This window comes from Cebus imitator, unplaced genomic scaffold, assembly GCF_001604975.1.
Source record: "Cebus imitator isolate Cc_AM_T3 unplaced genomic scaffold, Cebus_imitator-1.0 Scaffold10, whole genome shotgun sequence".
Taxonomy (NCBI): Eukaryota; Metazoa; Chordata; class Mammalia; order Primates; family Cebidae; genus Cebus; species Cebus imitator.
In genome coordinates, this window is record NW_016107325.1 from 10,664,118 (window position 1) to 10,680,905 (window position 16,788).

At 33.6% G+C, this 16,788-nt stretch overlaps 1 protein-coding gene across 3 annotated transcripts in view; it reads right to left on the reverse strand.

The window, feature by feature from the left end:
* Positions 1 to 16,788, reverse strand: part of SCN7A (sodium voltage-gated channel alpha subunit 7) — an 89,968-nt gene that overhangs the window by 17,270 nt on the left and 55,910 nt on the right. For all 3 annotated transcript variants that reach the window (XM_017548446.2, XM_017548439.2, XM_037745819.1), the window contains 4 exons: positions 8,177 to 8,611; positions 4,374 to 4,476; positions 2,989 to 3,143; positions 402 to 575 (listed from right to left, as the gene is read on the reverse strand). In XM_017548446.2, coding sequence (XP_017403935.1) covers positions 402 to 575; positions 2,989 to 3,143; positions 4,374 to 4,476; positions 8,177 to 8,611 — 867 coding nt within the window. The remainder of the gene's footprint in view (positions 1 to 401; positions 576 to 2,988; positions 3,144 to 4,373; positions 4,477 to 8,176; positions 8,612 to 16,788) is intronic.

A 16,788-nucleotide genomic window follows, 5' to 3' on the forward strand; every position in this document is an offset into this window, starting at 1 on the left:
AATCTAAATGAGAAATCTGGGGAGCTTGGACCAGCCCAGTACCAGTGAACATCATAAGTAGTCTAATTGTGATATATGATTTAAGAGTTAAACCAACGGAAGAATTAAAAATTTTAGGGTGCTAATATATCTTCAGGATACTGTGCAACAAACTTACATGTTTAGCAGTATATTCAAGGTGATTATTATAATAATCCAGAAATAGTGTTGAACGTTTTAAATTTCGAATGAGAAGAAAATGGTAGATGTTAAGCATTACAAACTAAGAAAGATGTCATGTACCGACAATGTAGAGAGAGATGGAAAGGAAAGATATAATAAATTGAGAGAAAGTGAAAGAGTAAGAGGGAAGAAGAAAAAGTAAATAAAATCGCCTTTTAAATTGTCTTTAGCATACGTACAATAACAACCATGAAGTCCAGCCTGTACCAGCTGTTAGAGAAATAGGCTTTAAAGCCATATGCCATCCATTTTAGAAGCATTTCTAGAATGAAGATGTAAGTGAAGATCATGTCAGCATATTCTAATAAAATTTTAACTGTCTTTCTCTGATTGATATATATATCTTCAAGAGCCTGTGGGTAAAAAAAAAATAATACTAAGGATTAGGTGTACATGTAATTTCTAAAAACTCTTTTGATATAGAAGGGAACAAAATTTCACCTCTAATTAGCATATGGTGAGCACTGTCAGAGGTTGTAGGCTCAAGGCCTGGTTCACTATGCTTGCATTTACTGACATAATCCATAAGTACTACTATTTGATGCCATGCCTATGGCAGACACCATTAATTAATCACAGAACTACTTCTTATAGAGACTGAACCTGGCTTCATAATTGTTTTAAACAGTGATCCAAAAATCCCCTCCAAAATCAGTTAATCAAACTTAACATAAAAGACAAAATATTTAGTCATATCTGACATGAATCTTATTTGTAATTCCAGGTAGCCAACTCACAGATGTATGCCACTTACTCACAGAGAAACAGATACGTTTTTTAAATGTCTTTAGAAATTCATAAGGCTATCAGGTAAACCAGTCGAAACACTGAAGATTACTTAAAACTATAACTGTGTCTCCAAAGCTTCTCAGTTTTAATGTCAACCTTACTTTTACTATGGAATGTATAAAGTCTGATCATGTTATTGAAAGCAATTTCATAAATATTATAGCACTGAAAACAGGTAGGCAGACTTTCAGTATCAATATACATAAAAGAACAAAAAAGGTAAGCAAGGATTAAAATTAAAACCTACTGTTAAATGGAAGTAAATACAAAATAACAATAGATTTTATGACTTTTAATTGAACCAATTATCGTATAAAAGTGTCCATAAAAATTATAAATATCAAGTTCTTTAAAAATTTTATTTTGTCACATGTATTTATTCATTATTCAATTATTCAGATACATAATGCAAAATATAACAAAAAAAGATGTACAAAAGCCTCCACTTCAACTAGCATGGGTAGACCAATGATCCTGCTGCAAAGAACTAGAAAAACAGTATACCGTTTAAAAAGCATTTGTTTTTGAAGGTATCACAGAGCTGCTGTATCAATAAAAAGTAAATGAGCCCTAACTGTAGAAAGGAGAAGGTCAAGAATATGTTCAGAACAAAAAGATTTATCATGTAAATTCTAATAAAAATAAAGTTAATATCAAATCAGGCAAGATACATAGGATAGTTCAGAATAATAGAGAGATCAATACTACAAGTGTACATTTGTACATCCAAAATAGTGAGTCATCGAAATACATAAACAAAAACCTATGCCAATAACAGAAAATTTAAAAAAAAAAAAAAAAAAAGCAATCATGATGGGATAATTTAACACATTCTTTCTGTAGCTAACAAAAGAAAAACATCTTTCCTATATCACTAAGGATATAGGAGACGGGAACAATGGAAATAAGAAACTATAATTGCACCCAGGTATAGCATATGACATATGCTTTTCAAGTACACGTCAAACACTGTAGTAGATATTGGAGCTGCCCACCAAGACTCCTTTACTGGCAAATCTACCTATTCCACAGCGACTGAGTGTTGCTTAACAGCACACAACTGAAGCCCTCTGGAGAATTGCCTCTGCTAAACAAGGCCTACCCCACCTGAGAGGCAAGGTTTCCACTCCTAGAGGGACCCAACAAAATCAACAGCTGAATGACATAGAGATATAAATGCCAGCCCCTTTGAATCACTCAAGGTGGAGCTGTGTGGTGCAGTTTGGGCTACAGAGCCTCCCTACAAGATCAAGCTGAATCGAGTCTTTCTTGAGGGTTCTGAAGAGGCCTACAATAGGGTAGGTGTCTTTTAAAAACTCTCTTTAAGGTCTACGTCTACCTCCTCTCCTGGCCATCTTATGTATAAGTAGAGTCAACTCTCTTCATACAGTGGCCTGGGAAGTACTAAGATTGCTAAGGAAAGAGAAGGATTATATACCAGAAAACCTGATACCTAGGCAGGACCTAGAAACATGTACTAGCGGGAAACAGAGGACCATTCCTGGGAATGGATCCAGAGAGGGCTGCGTATTAGTTTCCTATTATGACTGTAACAGATTACTGCAAATTTAGTGGCTTAAAAACAAAGTTTTTAAGTAGAAGCATAATATAGCAGTTTTGGATGTGCAAATTATTAAAATGTTTCATACATGAAACTTCGTTAAAATCAGAAAAATTAGGTATCTATTCACATTCTACTTTCCCACAGTCACACATATATTTTGAAATTCAATTATTGCAAAATAATATACTAAAAAGCAATATTAAATTTAATATTGAATGATGCATATATAAACTTTCTAAGAAAGTGTAATATTTAAATTTTAAAACTAAAATCACAAAATATGAAATGTAGCATGTTTTGGTGCTATACTACGTATTTTTGGAAAGGTAACCCTGGTGTTGACTTTCTGAATTAACAGAATTATAATACATTTGTCCCCAGCAAAGTATCAAGCACCCTGGCTGCTCACTTACCAGAGTGCTGGTGCTGAGCAGAGTAACAAGGCTAATAAAACACTTAAACCAATTGTTCTCTACAATCTTGCAGCAAGTTTTCCTGATGTTCCGACAGATTTTTCCTTTCTTGGATGCTCCACTGATTTGACCAAGTGAAGATGCACGTCCATAACCTGTCAAGAATGGAACTGGTAAGAACAACAATCTAGAAAACTCATGAAAAAGTAAACACCTGAAACTTTCTATGATGTGGCATAGCAATTATTTATTTACAAGTTGTAATCTAGGTAGTCTCTGATTTATAAACATTTAATTTTTACCCATGGTGTAGTGACCACTGTAATCACTGAGCAGAAAAATGAAAGCTGGACTTGTCAGTTTGGTGGTAAGGAGAGGAAAGGCCTTGTGAAAAGCAGAAATGACTTAGAACATCCCGTCACTCTGGGAAACAGTCTGAGAGTAGATATTCACTAATACCACAAAAGAAAATATGCACAAATGTCTCACTCATTCTAAATGTTACATTTAGATATAATGCCTAGAAATTTACTCTGAAGATTCACATGACATAACATAGATTCCCTTTAAAAACATAAATGCTTATGAGATGTGAAGAGGCATAAAATTAATTAAACTAAATTAATTGCTTTGATTCTAGTTCTTAGGTGGCATGGAAATGGGAATTTTGATTGAGACTATTACAGAAGCAACCTGCACTGTGGGGTACTTTGTGAGTAGAGTACATGTGTACAGGGCTGCACTCTACACTGCAGTCAAAAGGGTTAGCAAAATGGAAACCTGAGGCTAGAGAAGAGGTTGATATACAGGTGATAAAACAAAGAAATGGAGGTAGGTAAGTTTCAAACCAAAACATTTTTAGAATTTTGTCTTGTGTTAAATTATACTATGAGAAGTACTGCAGCAGTGAAATATTATTGATAATGATGATTCCAAAACACATTTTTCATGCTGTATGTAATACTGAGTAAAAATACATAATGTTCATATTTGATTTTATACTGGTAGCTATACCAGTGTGTGCTTTAGAATAAAGCATGATTTAGGAGTAAAACAGAAAATCAGTATAGTTAAAGCATCATTGAAATGTGTGTGTGTGTGTGTACACACACACATGCACACATATACCTATATATATTGAAGTCAAATGAAGTGTTCTTAGAGCTCATGAAATGGGGCCAATATTTAAGTTAGTTATATAAAAAACAGCCTATAACTTTCAGAGGAAAACAAATTGTAATGGTGACATTTATATATTTAACATGAATATTAAGAAACATATAAGGCTTCAGTCAATTGACTGACACACTGGATATGGAACATACACGTTTTGACAACTTATAATTCAAATTAGTTTCCTAGCAAGATTAACAAAATTTTCTTACCATTTTTAGGATGCTTTGACCTTTCATGTCCATAGACCATTTCTTCTTCAGAGATAGCAATATCAACTGTACTGCATTCAGATGAGCTAGATTGCTTTATTTTCTAAAAAGTAAAGTCCCGCCAAAAAAGTTGTGAGTAAAGTTTCATTTACCCACTGTGGCTAAAGTTTATTTCATTTCCAGAAGTAAGAAAAAATTTGTACACAAATAATATTATTAGGTTTAAAAGACTTGGGGCCAATTTCATGACTGATATTAAAATACAGATTGGTACAAGTTGAAGTTTAAATAATATTGTATGATGCTTAATTTAAGCTAAAGTAACATTTTAGATTAAAACTAATATTTAGTTAATAACACTTTGTTCCTTAAAGATGTATAGGCTGTCTCCAATTCACAAAAGGATTTGGGGTCCAAAGTTTTCTTGGAGTAAGTCACAAGTGTCCGTACATACTATTTCAATTAGATGAGTAGAATAAAAACAAATCATCCCTTGATGCTAAAGATAGGTAGATAATAGTGCACTTAGGTTTCATTGTAAAATTCAGTACAGATGGTCTTATGTATGTCATCATAGGATGGGACTGACATGAATTTATCATGTAGTAAAATGAGGGAAAGGCACAAGGAACAGGGACAAGGACAGGCCTGGGAAAGGGACACAGTCTTATGAAAAGTGCCCAGATGCAGAGATTGACTTTCTTGCTCATTTCTGCTTTTGACTGAAGTTCAAGGCTGGGTAGAATAAGGTGCTCATTGCTTTACACAGGTAATAGTGCAAATGATATTCTTTTCCTTTTTTAAAGTTATTTTCTCACAATGCTTTGTTTTACTTATTTAAAAATAAGTATGCCATAGATCATTCTTTAAAATCACCAAAAATTCTAAGGTTAATAGCATATAAGTAATATTTTCTAATTAAAACATAAATTAAGGCAAGTACATTTTAAAATTTGGAATTAAACCAATCTTATTTCTTAAAAATTAAGAAAAAAATCTAGGCAAAGTAGAGTGCCAAAAAAAAAAATTATCAATATTTTCTCCTTCCTCTTGGACTTATACACAGTAAGTGTCAAAGAAATATAATTAGAAAGCTTTTTTTGCTTTAGTCTTTACATAATCAATTGTCAGTAAATCATTATAGCGCTGAATTAAAAATATGTACCCAGCAGAATATTACTCTTAAACAGATATTTTTATTATTTTCATTAGTTTTATATATTCTTTTAACTTGTATTTTTTTTGTAAAGCAGAAGTACATTGTGATCACTTTCTCATGCCATTAAATAATCTTCTATCAAAAATATGATTTATAATTTGAAGTTTAATTGATTATTATTTTATTTCTAATGAAATAAAATCTATAGCAATATTTTTATTTGAGACTAGGCATTCAGTAATTTAAATATAATATTTGGCACTCCATAACTAAAATTATACATCCTACATTTATATTTTTAAAGAGTTATAAAAAGCCTTGTATATAACCCAGTTGATATGATTTTTCCAAAATTCCTGTGAGATGGTATTATTCTAATTTTAAAAATAAATCAATTGACTCAAATTATAAATCATTTATCTTGATAGAAGATTATTTAATGGCATGAGAAAGTGACTATGATGTGCTTCTGCATCACAAAAAAGTACAAGTTAACAAAATACGATGTGAATTTTGATGTTATTTTTATAATATACACTATAGACATATTTTTTTTAATAAAAATAGGGTGGAAGTACAAATATCGAAGAAACAAGAGAGTGTATCTCTGAATTGTCAGATCATTTATAATATTTTTGTGTTTTGTTTTTGGCTGTGGGTATATCAACATCCTAAGCAGTCATGCGCTAGATCATCTAGAAAGCATCTAACTAAATATATAACTAAATATATAAATAATTGAATATTTTGTGACTAATCAATCAACAAGACCAAATAACTATGCAGCATAAATAACAACTGTAATTTCAATATTTACAGTTATTTTAAGTTACAGCTTTCCTATGTATTTTCATTCTCCAGAATTTCTAAGGAGACTAGCAAGAAGTTTACAGGGACACTCCAACATGATGTGCTGTGGTAAATAGCAATTTTACCCAGAAATGGATGGTAATCAAAATCTTTAATTAACATTGAGAAGTTTGCTGAGTAAGTAATGGTATTAATTTAAAAGATAAATGAATTTTAGACTATTGGGCATATGGATTGAAAATGTTTCTCTAAAATAAAGATGGCTTTAGTAGGTGATGGAAGGACTTTGAATAATTGAAACTGAACTCCTATTAGAAAACCAATTTCTGAAGTTCTTGCAGAGGTCATCTGTCAAAACACAAGAGCTCTGGGGAACAAGATGGTGCCAGAGATGATGGGAACCTGAAGAAACATTCCCTGACCCTCCGGCGCCCTTGAGTGATCTGAAATGATTCCCTAGTGGGGTCCAAAGTAAAAAGCCGTTGTGCAGATGTGATCTCTGTAGGTGTAGCTTTCTATGAAACTACACCTCCTACTAAAACACAATGCTGCTTGCAAATGGAGACAATAAAACTGTTTCCAGCACGGTGTATATTTTAGAAGCTAGGTGAACAATAGTATCTACCCTTCTTTGAATGTGATCTTGACATTTTTATAAAGCCAGTGCGTTATAAAGCTACCAACTATTCACAATTCAAACTGCTGGTTTTTAAAATTCTTTTAGTCCAACTTAGCTACAATGTCAAAGTATGTGCAGAAATGATCCAACTCAAATCTTAGAATTTTAGCAAGCAAGAAAGAATTGTAGCACTCTTCTAATTTAATCCTCCATTTTAAAGATGATAAAGTCCATGGAAATTTAGTGATTTCTGCCAGATGTAGGTGATGGGGAGGAAGGCAGCAAATCACACTGCTACGTGTGTTCCTATGCAACAATTTTGCATGTTCTTCACATGTACCCCAAAACCTAAAATGCAATAAAATAAATAAATGGGGAAAAAAAAAAAAAGAAAATGTGGTACATATATACCATGAAATACCATACAGCCATAAAAAGGAACAAGATCGTGTCTTTTGCAGGAACATGGATGGAGCTAGAGACCATCATTCTCAGAAAACTAACACAGGAACAGAAAACCAAATCCTACATATTTTCACTTACAAGTGGGAGCCAAATTATGAGAACTCATGAACACAAAGAAGAAAATAACAGATACTGGGTCTACTTGAGGGTGAAGGGTGAGAGAAAGAAGAGGAGCAGAAAAAATAACTATTGGGTATTGGGATTAATATCTGGGTGATAAAATAATCTGTACAGCAAAGCCCCGTGACACAATTTTATCTATGTAACGAACCCTCACCTGTACCCTTGAACCAAAAATGAATGTTTTCAAAAAACAAGAAAAAAAAAAAAAAAAAAAAAAGGAAAAAAAAAAAGGAAATTTAGTGATTTCTGAAATCACACACCTTGATTTTAAAAACTTTGGTTTCCTCCAAATACTTTTCAGCACCCCCAAACTGCCTGGTTATTAATTTAGAGAATTTCACAATTATATGATCTAATGTTTCCTAAGCACCTAATCTTTACTAGGCATTGTTCTATGTACCATTATCCCCACTATGGAGTAAATACCATTTTAGCCTCATTTAAATACAAGAAAACTGAAACTTAAAAACTTTAAGTAATTTGATCAAAAGCATAAAATCATAAGCTAAGCGTGATGGAGCTAGGATTTACTGGGTAATCTGATTGTGGAACATCAGTACTGATTTACCTACTTATCAACAATACTATAAATCACCACTAATCAATCAGGACATTTAAACATCTTACCTCTTTGCTGCCTCCATCACCAGACTTACTCTGAATCTCCTTATTATCCAGATTTTCTATATCAGACTCTCCTGAAGCAATTGGTACTGTTTCTGAGACACTGGGACTGGGGATAAGCGATTGGCTCTCATTTTCAGTCGTGTTTTTCTCTGTGCCACTGCTTTTTTCCTTATCCTTGAGAAAATCTTGGGTATTGCTCAATTCAGAAAGGGTATGGTCAGAAATATCCTCTTTAACATATACCTCATTTACACGATCCATTGTCTTCTTTGGGATATTTTGTTTTTTGCATAGTATTTTAAGAAGCATATAGTTTATTTCTTTTTTAATCCTTCCCATAGCAAGCTGGAGATTTTTTGCTTCATCATTCTCTTCAACTGTTACTTTCTTGCATGAACTAAATAAGCTCACCAACGCCAGAAACAGGTAAAGTACCTAAATAAGGAAGTAAAGTGAGGCTAAATTTATCTCATTTTGTTTCATTTTAAGATAAGAAGTTTGTTTACAAAACTGACTGGAGAACATTTTTCAAGAATATATTATAATTAATAACCATAGTCACCATGCTGTACAATGCATCTCTTAAACTTATTCTTCCTATGTAATTGTAATTATATGTCCTTTGACCAACAGCACGTCAATCTCTACTTTCCCCTAACCAACCCAGCTTCTGGTAACTGCCATTCTGCTCTCTACTGCTAGAAGGTGGATATTAACCCATATATGAATAGTATTTCATTATTGGAACCCTAAGCTTGTGGAAGTTATTTATATCCTACTGTTCAAGGTCATCACCAACGTCTGATTTTTCACAAAAAATTGCAACTTCTGGAATAAATGGGTTAAGCATTCTCATCACAAAAAAACAATAACCATGTGAAGTAATGCATTTGATAATTAGCTATATTTAGCCATTCCACAATATATGTCTATTTAAAAACATTATGTTGTACACAATAAATATATATGATTTTACATGTTAACTTAAAAAATAAATCCACAAAAGGCTGACCTGAGATTTGAAATGAAGGATATGAACTATAATATTATTCACTTCTTATCCATCTACAAAATGGGTCAGTGCTGTGCTAGGAATTTGTGTAGCAATAATATATATTAAGCTCATGACATCCTATGCAATATGATTTTTCTCTTTTACAGATGAAAAAGGCAAGGTTTACAGAGGTCAAATATCACAGGATCAAAGGTTACATAGATTAGACGATCCCCATGTCTGCTTTATTCCAAAGCATATTTTCTCTCTGAATCAAGCTATCTCACACAAGGTGAGTATATAAATTTTTCCTCCAGGGAGCTCACTTCACTTCAGTCCTCTCTTAGGAAACCATGTAATAACTCTGCAAACCCAGGAAGAATTAGACAGGGAAAGAGCTCTCCATGGTCCTAAATACCATATCTAATGGCTCTTGTGAGACGAAAACACAGTTGTTAGGAAGGTTAGTTGATTATCTGTTGCAGTAAATTTGGTCAAACAAGAAACAGATTAGTGATGGAAGAATCATTCCTAATACTTGTAATTATTTTGAACTCAAAGATAGTGAATATTTTGACTTTTACTATCACTTAGAAATATGATCAAGGACTGGTCACTTTCCAGAGAATCAGATACTAAACTTGTTTGTAATTGTAGGGCATACATTATAATTTTGGATAATTGTATAATTTATGTGTATATAAGTATGTACCTCCAAAGACTCATATTTTGAAACTTCTTTCAAAATTGTAGATTAATGTGAACAGTTGAGTTTCTCAAACACTCTGATCATTACTGTTTTGTTCATGGACATACACGCCTGGAATAATTAGAACTTCCCACCAAATAGTGTTTAATCATAATGGGTTACATTTACTTCTCTCTACCTAGCTCTTCCTTCTTTTTAGGAATAGAAAAAACCTCAAATAAGACTGGTATAGAAAAATCAAAGTATTATTGCAGTGAATAAAGTCATCAAATAGATAATCTTATCCATAGTTTTGGCATAGCAATAAACTTTAGGTTACAAGATATATCAATATGGGAAATGTTTTGTGCATGATAGCATCTAAAAAACCGATAGATATTTTCTATAATCCACAATGAAAGATTATCAGAAGAGAGAAAAAAAGAGAAAGGACAATGATCAAATGCTAATAGCTTCAGAAATTAGTACAACTCTTCTCCTACTAGAGTCTCTTTTGGCAATGAGGTTTACTTATAGATAATCTATGTAGGAGCTCCATGGCCCCTGTAGGAGCCACACTATTAGCAACTCTATCATTCTCAAAGGACAACAGCTTCCTGATATAAGAGGGTAAGACCAGATGTAATTCAAGATAGTTGGTTGTTTCCTTTTCTTCCATTGTTTGGCTAAGCATTAGACACAGTGTAAAATAAGGGAAGGGTGTTGGTGTGTTTCATGACTATAGCTTCATACAGACAAAAACTATGTTTACCATTAGACAACCAACACACTGCTAAGCACAAAATAGGTAATAAATATTTACATTAAAAATTAATTATAGAATGAATAAAAATAGATTTTATGCTAGGATTTGAACAAGAAAAAGTTTATACTATACTAATTATATATTTTAGGAAATTACATCAATGATTTCTTATATCCTAGACACACATGTACAGAAATATACACACATACATTTATATATATATATATATATATATATATATATATACACACACGCACACATATATACATATATACGTGGTGAAAATGTTAAAAATCTAGAAGTGAAGTTAATCTTAAAAGTGCAAAGTGCTCTGAAACTGTAGTATAAGAAAATAATTTTATAACACTAAGAATTTCTACTGCTTTGTTCAGATATAGTCTGACTTAAAAATAGCCTACTCTCTTTAAGTATTTAAAAGGAAAGACAGGCTGTGTAAGTGGCCCGAGTTACAGAGGATTGATTACTAGTTCTAATTTGAGCATTAACAAAAAAGAGAGTAGAAAATGCAGAGATTTGTATTATATAAACTCAGAGTAACTTTATCTAGTCACAGAATCTGTAACCAGATTTAAAAACATACATTTTTGGGTTGAGAGAGAAAAGGTAAAATAATGTGAATAAAACACAACATTTTTTAAAATTTCCCTGAATTTTGGTTTTTTGCACCTCAAAGATATCCACATATTGAGTGAGAATTGAACAACTCATAGCAAAATCGAGCAGCATAAAAGAGAAAGTTCAAAATTTAAATAACTACTTTCTGAATTGTAATCAACAAATAAACATGTATTAAGGAATTCAACATGTATTGAGGCTATTTAATTTTAAATTGCTTAAATTATATCTTAACACATATTTAATTTGGGATTATACAAATATACATATGGAATAACATGTATCTGTGATTAAATTTTTTTTATTTTTAAAAGGCAACTGAATTTTATATTGTTTTCTTTTTCTTTTATTTTCATGTTTTTATCCCTCAGTGTTTGGTTTATGTAACCAGAGTCAGATACTGTATTTCACTTGATGACAATTACCTGAATTACAGGTAAAACACCTGGAATGATATAGCGTCTTTAAAATTTGCCTAATTCAGCAAATCACACTGCCACGTGTGTTCATATACAACAATTTTGCATGTTCTTCACATGTACCCCAAAACCTAAAATGCAATAAAATAAATGGGAAAAAATAAATAAATAAATAATAAATAAATAAAAATAATAAAAAAAATAAAATTTGCCTAATTAAAACTTGTTAATAATATTAAATAACTAACAAAAATCTGATGGAAATATAGGGGTTAAATTTTTCTAGAGTTTAAAGAAATGAAAACAAACATTTATGAATTACTTATAGGGTGCTGCGTGATTACATTTAAGTTACAATAACCCTATAAGACAAGTATTGTTATGTTCATTCCTCCACTAAGTATAGTCAGGTTTAAAAAGGCTGTGTAATATGCACAAAGTCACTTATTTATTCAGTGATTGAAATTGTTTGTCTGTGTTTCCACCCAAATCTCATATTGAGTTGCAGTTCTCATAACTCCCAGCTGTTGTGGGAGGGACCCGGTGGGAGATAACTGAATCATGGGGGTGGTTACCTCCATGCTCTTCTCATGATAGTGAATTCTCATGAGATCTGATGGTTTTATAAGGGTCTTTCCCCACCTTCACTCTGCACTTCTCCTTGCTGCTGCAATGGGAAGAAGGACACATCTGCTTTCTTTTCCACCATGATTGTAAGTTTCCTGAGGCCTCTCAAGCCCTGTGGAACTGTGAGTCAATTAAATCTTTTTCCTTTGTAAATTATCCAGCCTTGTGTATCTTAGCAGCATGAGAATCAACTAAAACAGTAAATTGGTAACGCAGAGAGTAGGGCACTGCTGTAAAGATACCCAAAAATGTGGAGGCAATTTTGAAACTAAGTAACATGCAGGTGTTATTACAGTTTGGAGGACTCAGAAGAGGATAGCAAGATGTGGGAAAGTCAGGAATTTCTTAGAGACTTGTTGAATGGTCTTAACAAAATGCTGATAGTGACATGGACAATAAAGTCCAGGCTAAGGTGGTCTCAGATGGAGATGAGGAACTTGTTGAGAACTGGAGCAAAAGTGATTCTTGCTGTGATTTAGCAAAGAGATAGGTGGGTTTTTGCACCTTCTCTAGATATCTGTGGAACTTTGAACTTGAGAGAGATGATGATTCTTGGATCTTGCAAAAGAAATTTCCAAGCGGCAAAGTGTTCAAGAAGCAGAGCATAAAACTTTGTAAAATTTGTAGCATGATGATGCAGTAGAAAGAAAAACCAATTTTCTGGAGAGAAATTCAAGCTGGCTGCGGAAATTTGCACAAGTAATGAGGAGCCAAATGTTAATCACCAAGGCCATGAGGAAAATGTTTCCAGGGCATGTCAGAGACCTAGGCATAGGCCTAGGAAGAAAAAATGGTCTTGTAGTCTGGGCCCAGGACCTCCCTGCTATGCACAGCATAGGGAACTTGTGCCCAGTGTCCCAGCTATTCCAGCTGTGGTCAAAAGTGGCCAAGGTATAGCTTAGGTCATCACTTCAGAGAGTGCAAGCTCCAAGCCTTGGCAACTTCCATATGGTGTTGAGCCTGCAGATGCAACGAAGTCAAGAATTGAGGTTTGGGAACCTCCACTTAGATTAAGAGGATGTATGGAAATACCAGGATGTCTAGGCAGAAATTTGCTACAGGGGCAAAGCCCTTATGGAGAACCTCTGCTACGGCAGTGTGGAAAAGAAATGTAAGTTTGGAGCTCCCACACAGAGTCCTCACTGGGGCACTGCCTAGTGGAGCTGTGAGAAGAGGGCCACTGTCCTCCAGACCCAATAATGGTAGATCCACTCACAGCTTGGACTACACCTGGAAAAGCTGCAGGCGCTTAACACTGGTCTGTGAAGGCAGCAGGGATAGAGGCTGAACCCTGCAAAGCCACAGGGGTGGAACTGTCCAATGCCATGGGAGTCTACCTCTTGCATCAGCATGCCCTGGATGTGAGACATAGAGTCAAAGGTGATCATTTTGGAACTTTAAGGTTTAATGAATGCCCTATTGGATTTCAGACTTGCATGGGGCCTGTTTTGGCCAATCTCTCCCATTTGGAATGGGTGTATTTATCCAATGCCTTACCCACGTTGTATCTAGTAAGTAATGAACTTGCTTTTGATTTTACAGGCTTATAGGTGGAAGGGTCTTGCCTTATCTCAGGTGAGACTTTGGACTTGAACTTTTGAGTTAATGCTGGGATGAAAGAAGACTTTGGGGGACTTTTGAAAAGGGATTATCATGTTTTGAAATGTGAGGATATGAGATTTGGGAGGTGTCAGGGGTGGAATAATATTGTTTGGCTGTGTCTCCACCCAAATTTCATCTTGAATTGTAGCTTCAATAATCCTCAAATGTTATGGGAGGGACTTGGTGGGAAATAATTGAATCATGGTGGTTACCTCCATGCTATTCTCATGATAGTGAGTGAGTTCTCAGGGTACCTGATGGTTTTATAAGGGGCCTTTCCCCTGCTTTTCCCAGCAAGGTGCTTCTCCTTGCTGCCACCACGTGAAGAAGTGCATGCCTGCTTCCCTTCTGCCCTGATTGTAAGTTTCCTAAGGTCTCCTCAGCCCTAAGGAACTGTGAGTCAATTAAACCTCTTTCCTTAATTACCCAGTATCAGGTATGTGTTTTTAGCAGCATGAGAATGGATTAATACAGTGATAGAACTGAAATTGAACCTCTGTTTCCTTGATTCTGAACTCTGCTTTTTTTACAGCTCAACAAGACATAGAACTATGTAAAAGCCAATTCATTTCCTTTGGCATATAATAACTTTTTGTAAGATTTCTGCTTAAGGTTAAAAATCACTGCTGAATTATCTTAGAAGAGTAAGACAAAATTAATTTTTTAAAAAATGTGAAATACCTTCCTTTTACACCAATCCACATTAGAAGTATGGAGGTTAAAAAAGATCAACATAATTTCAAAGATTATCTCCTTACATTTTTCCCCTTCTACTTATTCTACTGCCATTATCATAATGTCTCACAGGTAGATGACTGCTGAGGAAAATTAAGCTGGAAGGATTCAGTGAACGAAGAAATATGATGGCAATCAATTGGAAATAGAGGTTCATGTAACTCCATTTATCCTGGAATCCCCCTGCACATTGATTAAGTTTCTGGTTAGCAGGAACAAACAAATAAATAGAAATAGATTGGAGTTCAAAATCAAAGAAGCAGGAATGTTCAGGCAAATATATATGTTATATATTGCTATGTTATATAATACATACATTTATATTATGTATGCATATAATATAATGCCTCAGTATTTCTGCTTCTTTGCCTTCAGTATGTATGTGTATGTGTGTGTTGTTGTTGCTTCCCTCAACAGCCATAACTCTTCCTTTCGGAGACAGAAGCATACAATTTTTTTGGAAAATTACCCTTCTCCCTTTATTAGTCATATGATTTGGGTTTGACCTGACTCCATCTGCAGCTGTAAGAGATAGCTATAAACATTTTAACATAATAAATACATACCAAATTCTGGGTAATGGAGATTAGTTAATAATGGACATGTGATTCGGGTATCGAAACAATAGGAAAAATTGTGGCTTCTAGAAAAGAAATATTTTCCTCTATTAGACTTGATATAATACAAAGATATGAGGCTTTAGACTGCAGTAGCCATCTTGATAAACAGAGGATACAAGCTAGCACAGAGCACAGAGAAAGACAGAACTGAAATCTACAAATACCTCTCTGTAATGATCCCATTTGATCATCTGTGCCACACCAAAACTGAAGCAAATATCTTTGATATTTTAAGTTATGAGTTATGTATACTGATACATATGATCATTTTTTGTTTTAGCCAGTTAGAGTGGTGTTTTATATCATGGGGGTTAAAAGTGTACTACTATAACTACAAAGGGCAGAAGATAATGAAGTATTTTTTACATGTTGAGCCCTGCTTTATTATAGGTTTTATAATAAAGAGGAGAGTTATGGTCCTTTCCCTCATGGTGCTTACAGTTTAATAAAGAAGATAGAGAAATACACTAACAATTAAATACAATGCCAATGTGGTAAGTGTATGACAAGGTTCTTCCCAAGGTGAAACACAAGCAATGTGGATGGGCACAAGTAAAATTGAGTCTAACTTGTGATTTTTTTTCAGTCTTTTGGGAAACGTACTTCATCTTTATGACATATGAATAAAAAGCTAATACTATGTCTTGTATTCCTGTAAGAACCATTTTCTTTTATGAGCCCTGTCTTTTCCATAGATGCAGTGAAAGCTACTTATTTAGTTCATTAAAACCATTTCAGTTAGTAGGAAAATTAAAAATAAAAGCTTTCTCTCTTAGTTAATACATAACATTTTTATAGACCAAAGATTTTCAATCTTGACTACAGAATTTAATCAACTGAAAATCCTGATGACCAGGTCATGTCCACATACCAATAAAATCAGAATCTCTAAGAATGGTTCTAGGCATCAGCATATTTTTATTAATTCCCCGGGTAATTTCAATGCCAGGTAAAGACTGACAGCATTGTTATATTTAAGTGCTTCTTAAAATTTAATCGGCACACAAATCACTGGGAACAGTATTACAATGTAGAGTACGCTTGCATAGGTCTGGGATTGGGGTCTGAGAGTCTGCATTTCTAACCACTTTCCACATGATGCCAATATTACATTAAATAACAAGGTTTAAGCTAATGCTGTCCAATGGAAATATGATGTAATCCTATATGCAATTTTAAATTTCCAGTAGCCACACAGAAAGCATGAAAACAAAACAGGTAAAATTAATTTTACCAATACATTTTATTTAATAAATATTTAGTTAAATACAATATACAATTTGTATGCAATAAATATAAACATATTTGTATTTAACTAAATATATTTAACTAAATATAGCTCAGAGAGTTACTAAATGAACAATAGGTAGCATATACAGCATGAATATGCTAGACAAAGGGATGTTTCATGTCTAGGACAGGACAGAGTGCTATGGAAGGAGATTCCATTACACTGCCCAGAATGACATTCAAATTTAAACTTATGAGTTGTTTATTTCTGGGACTTTCCAGTGGATATTTTCAG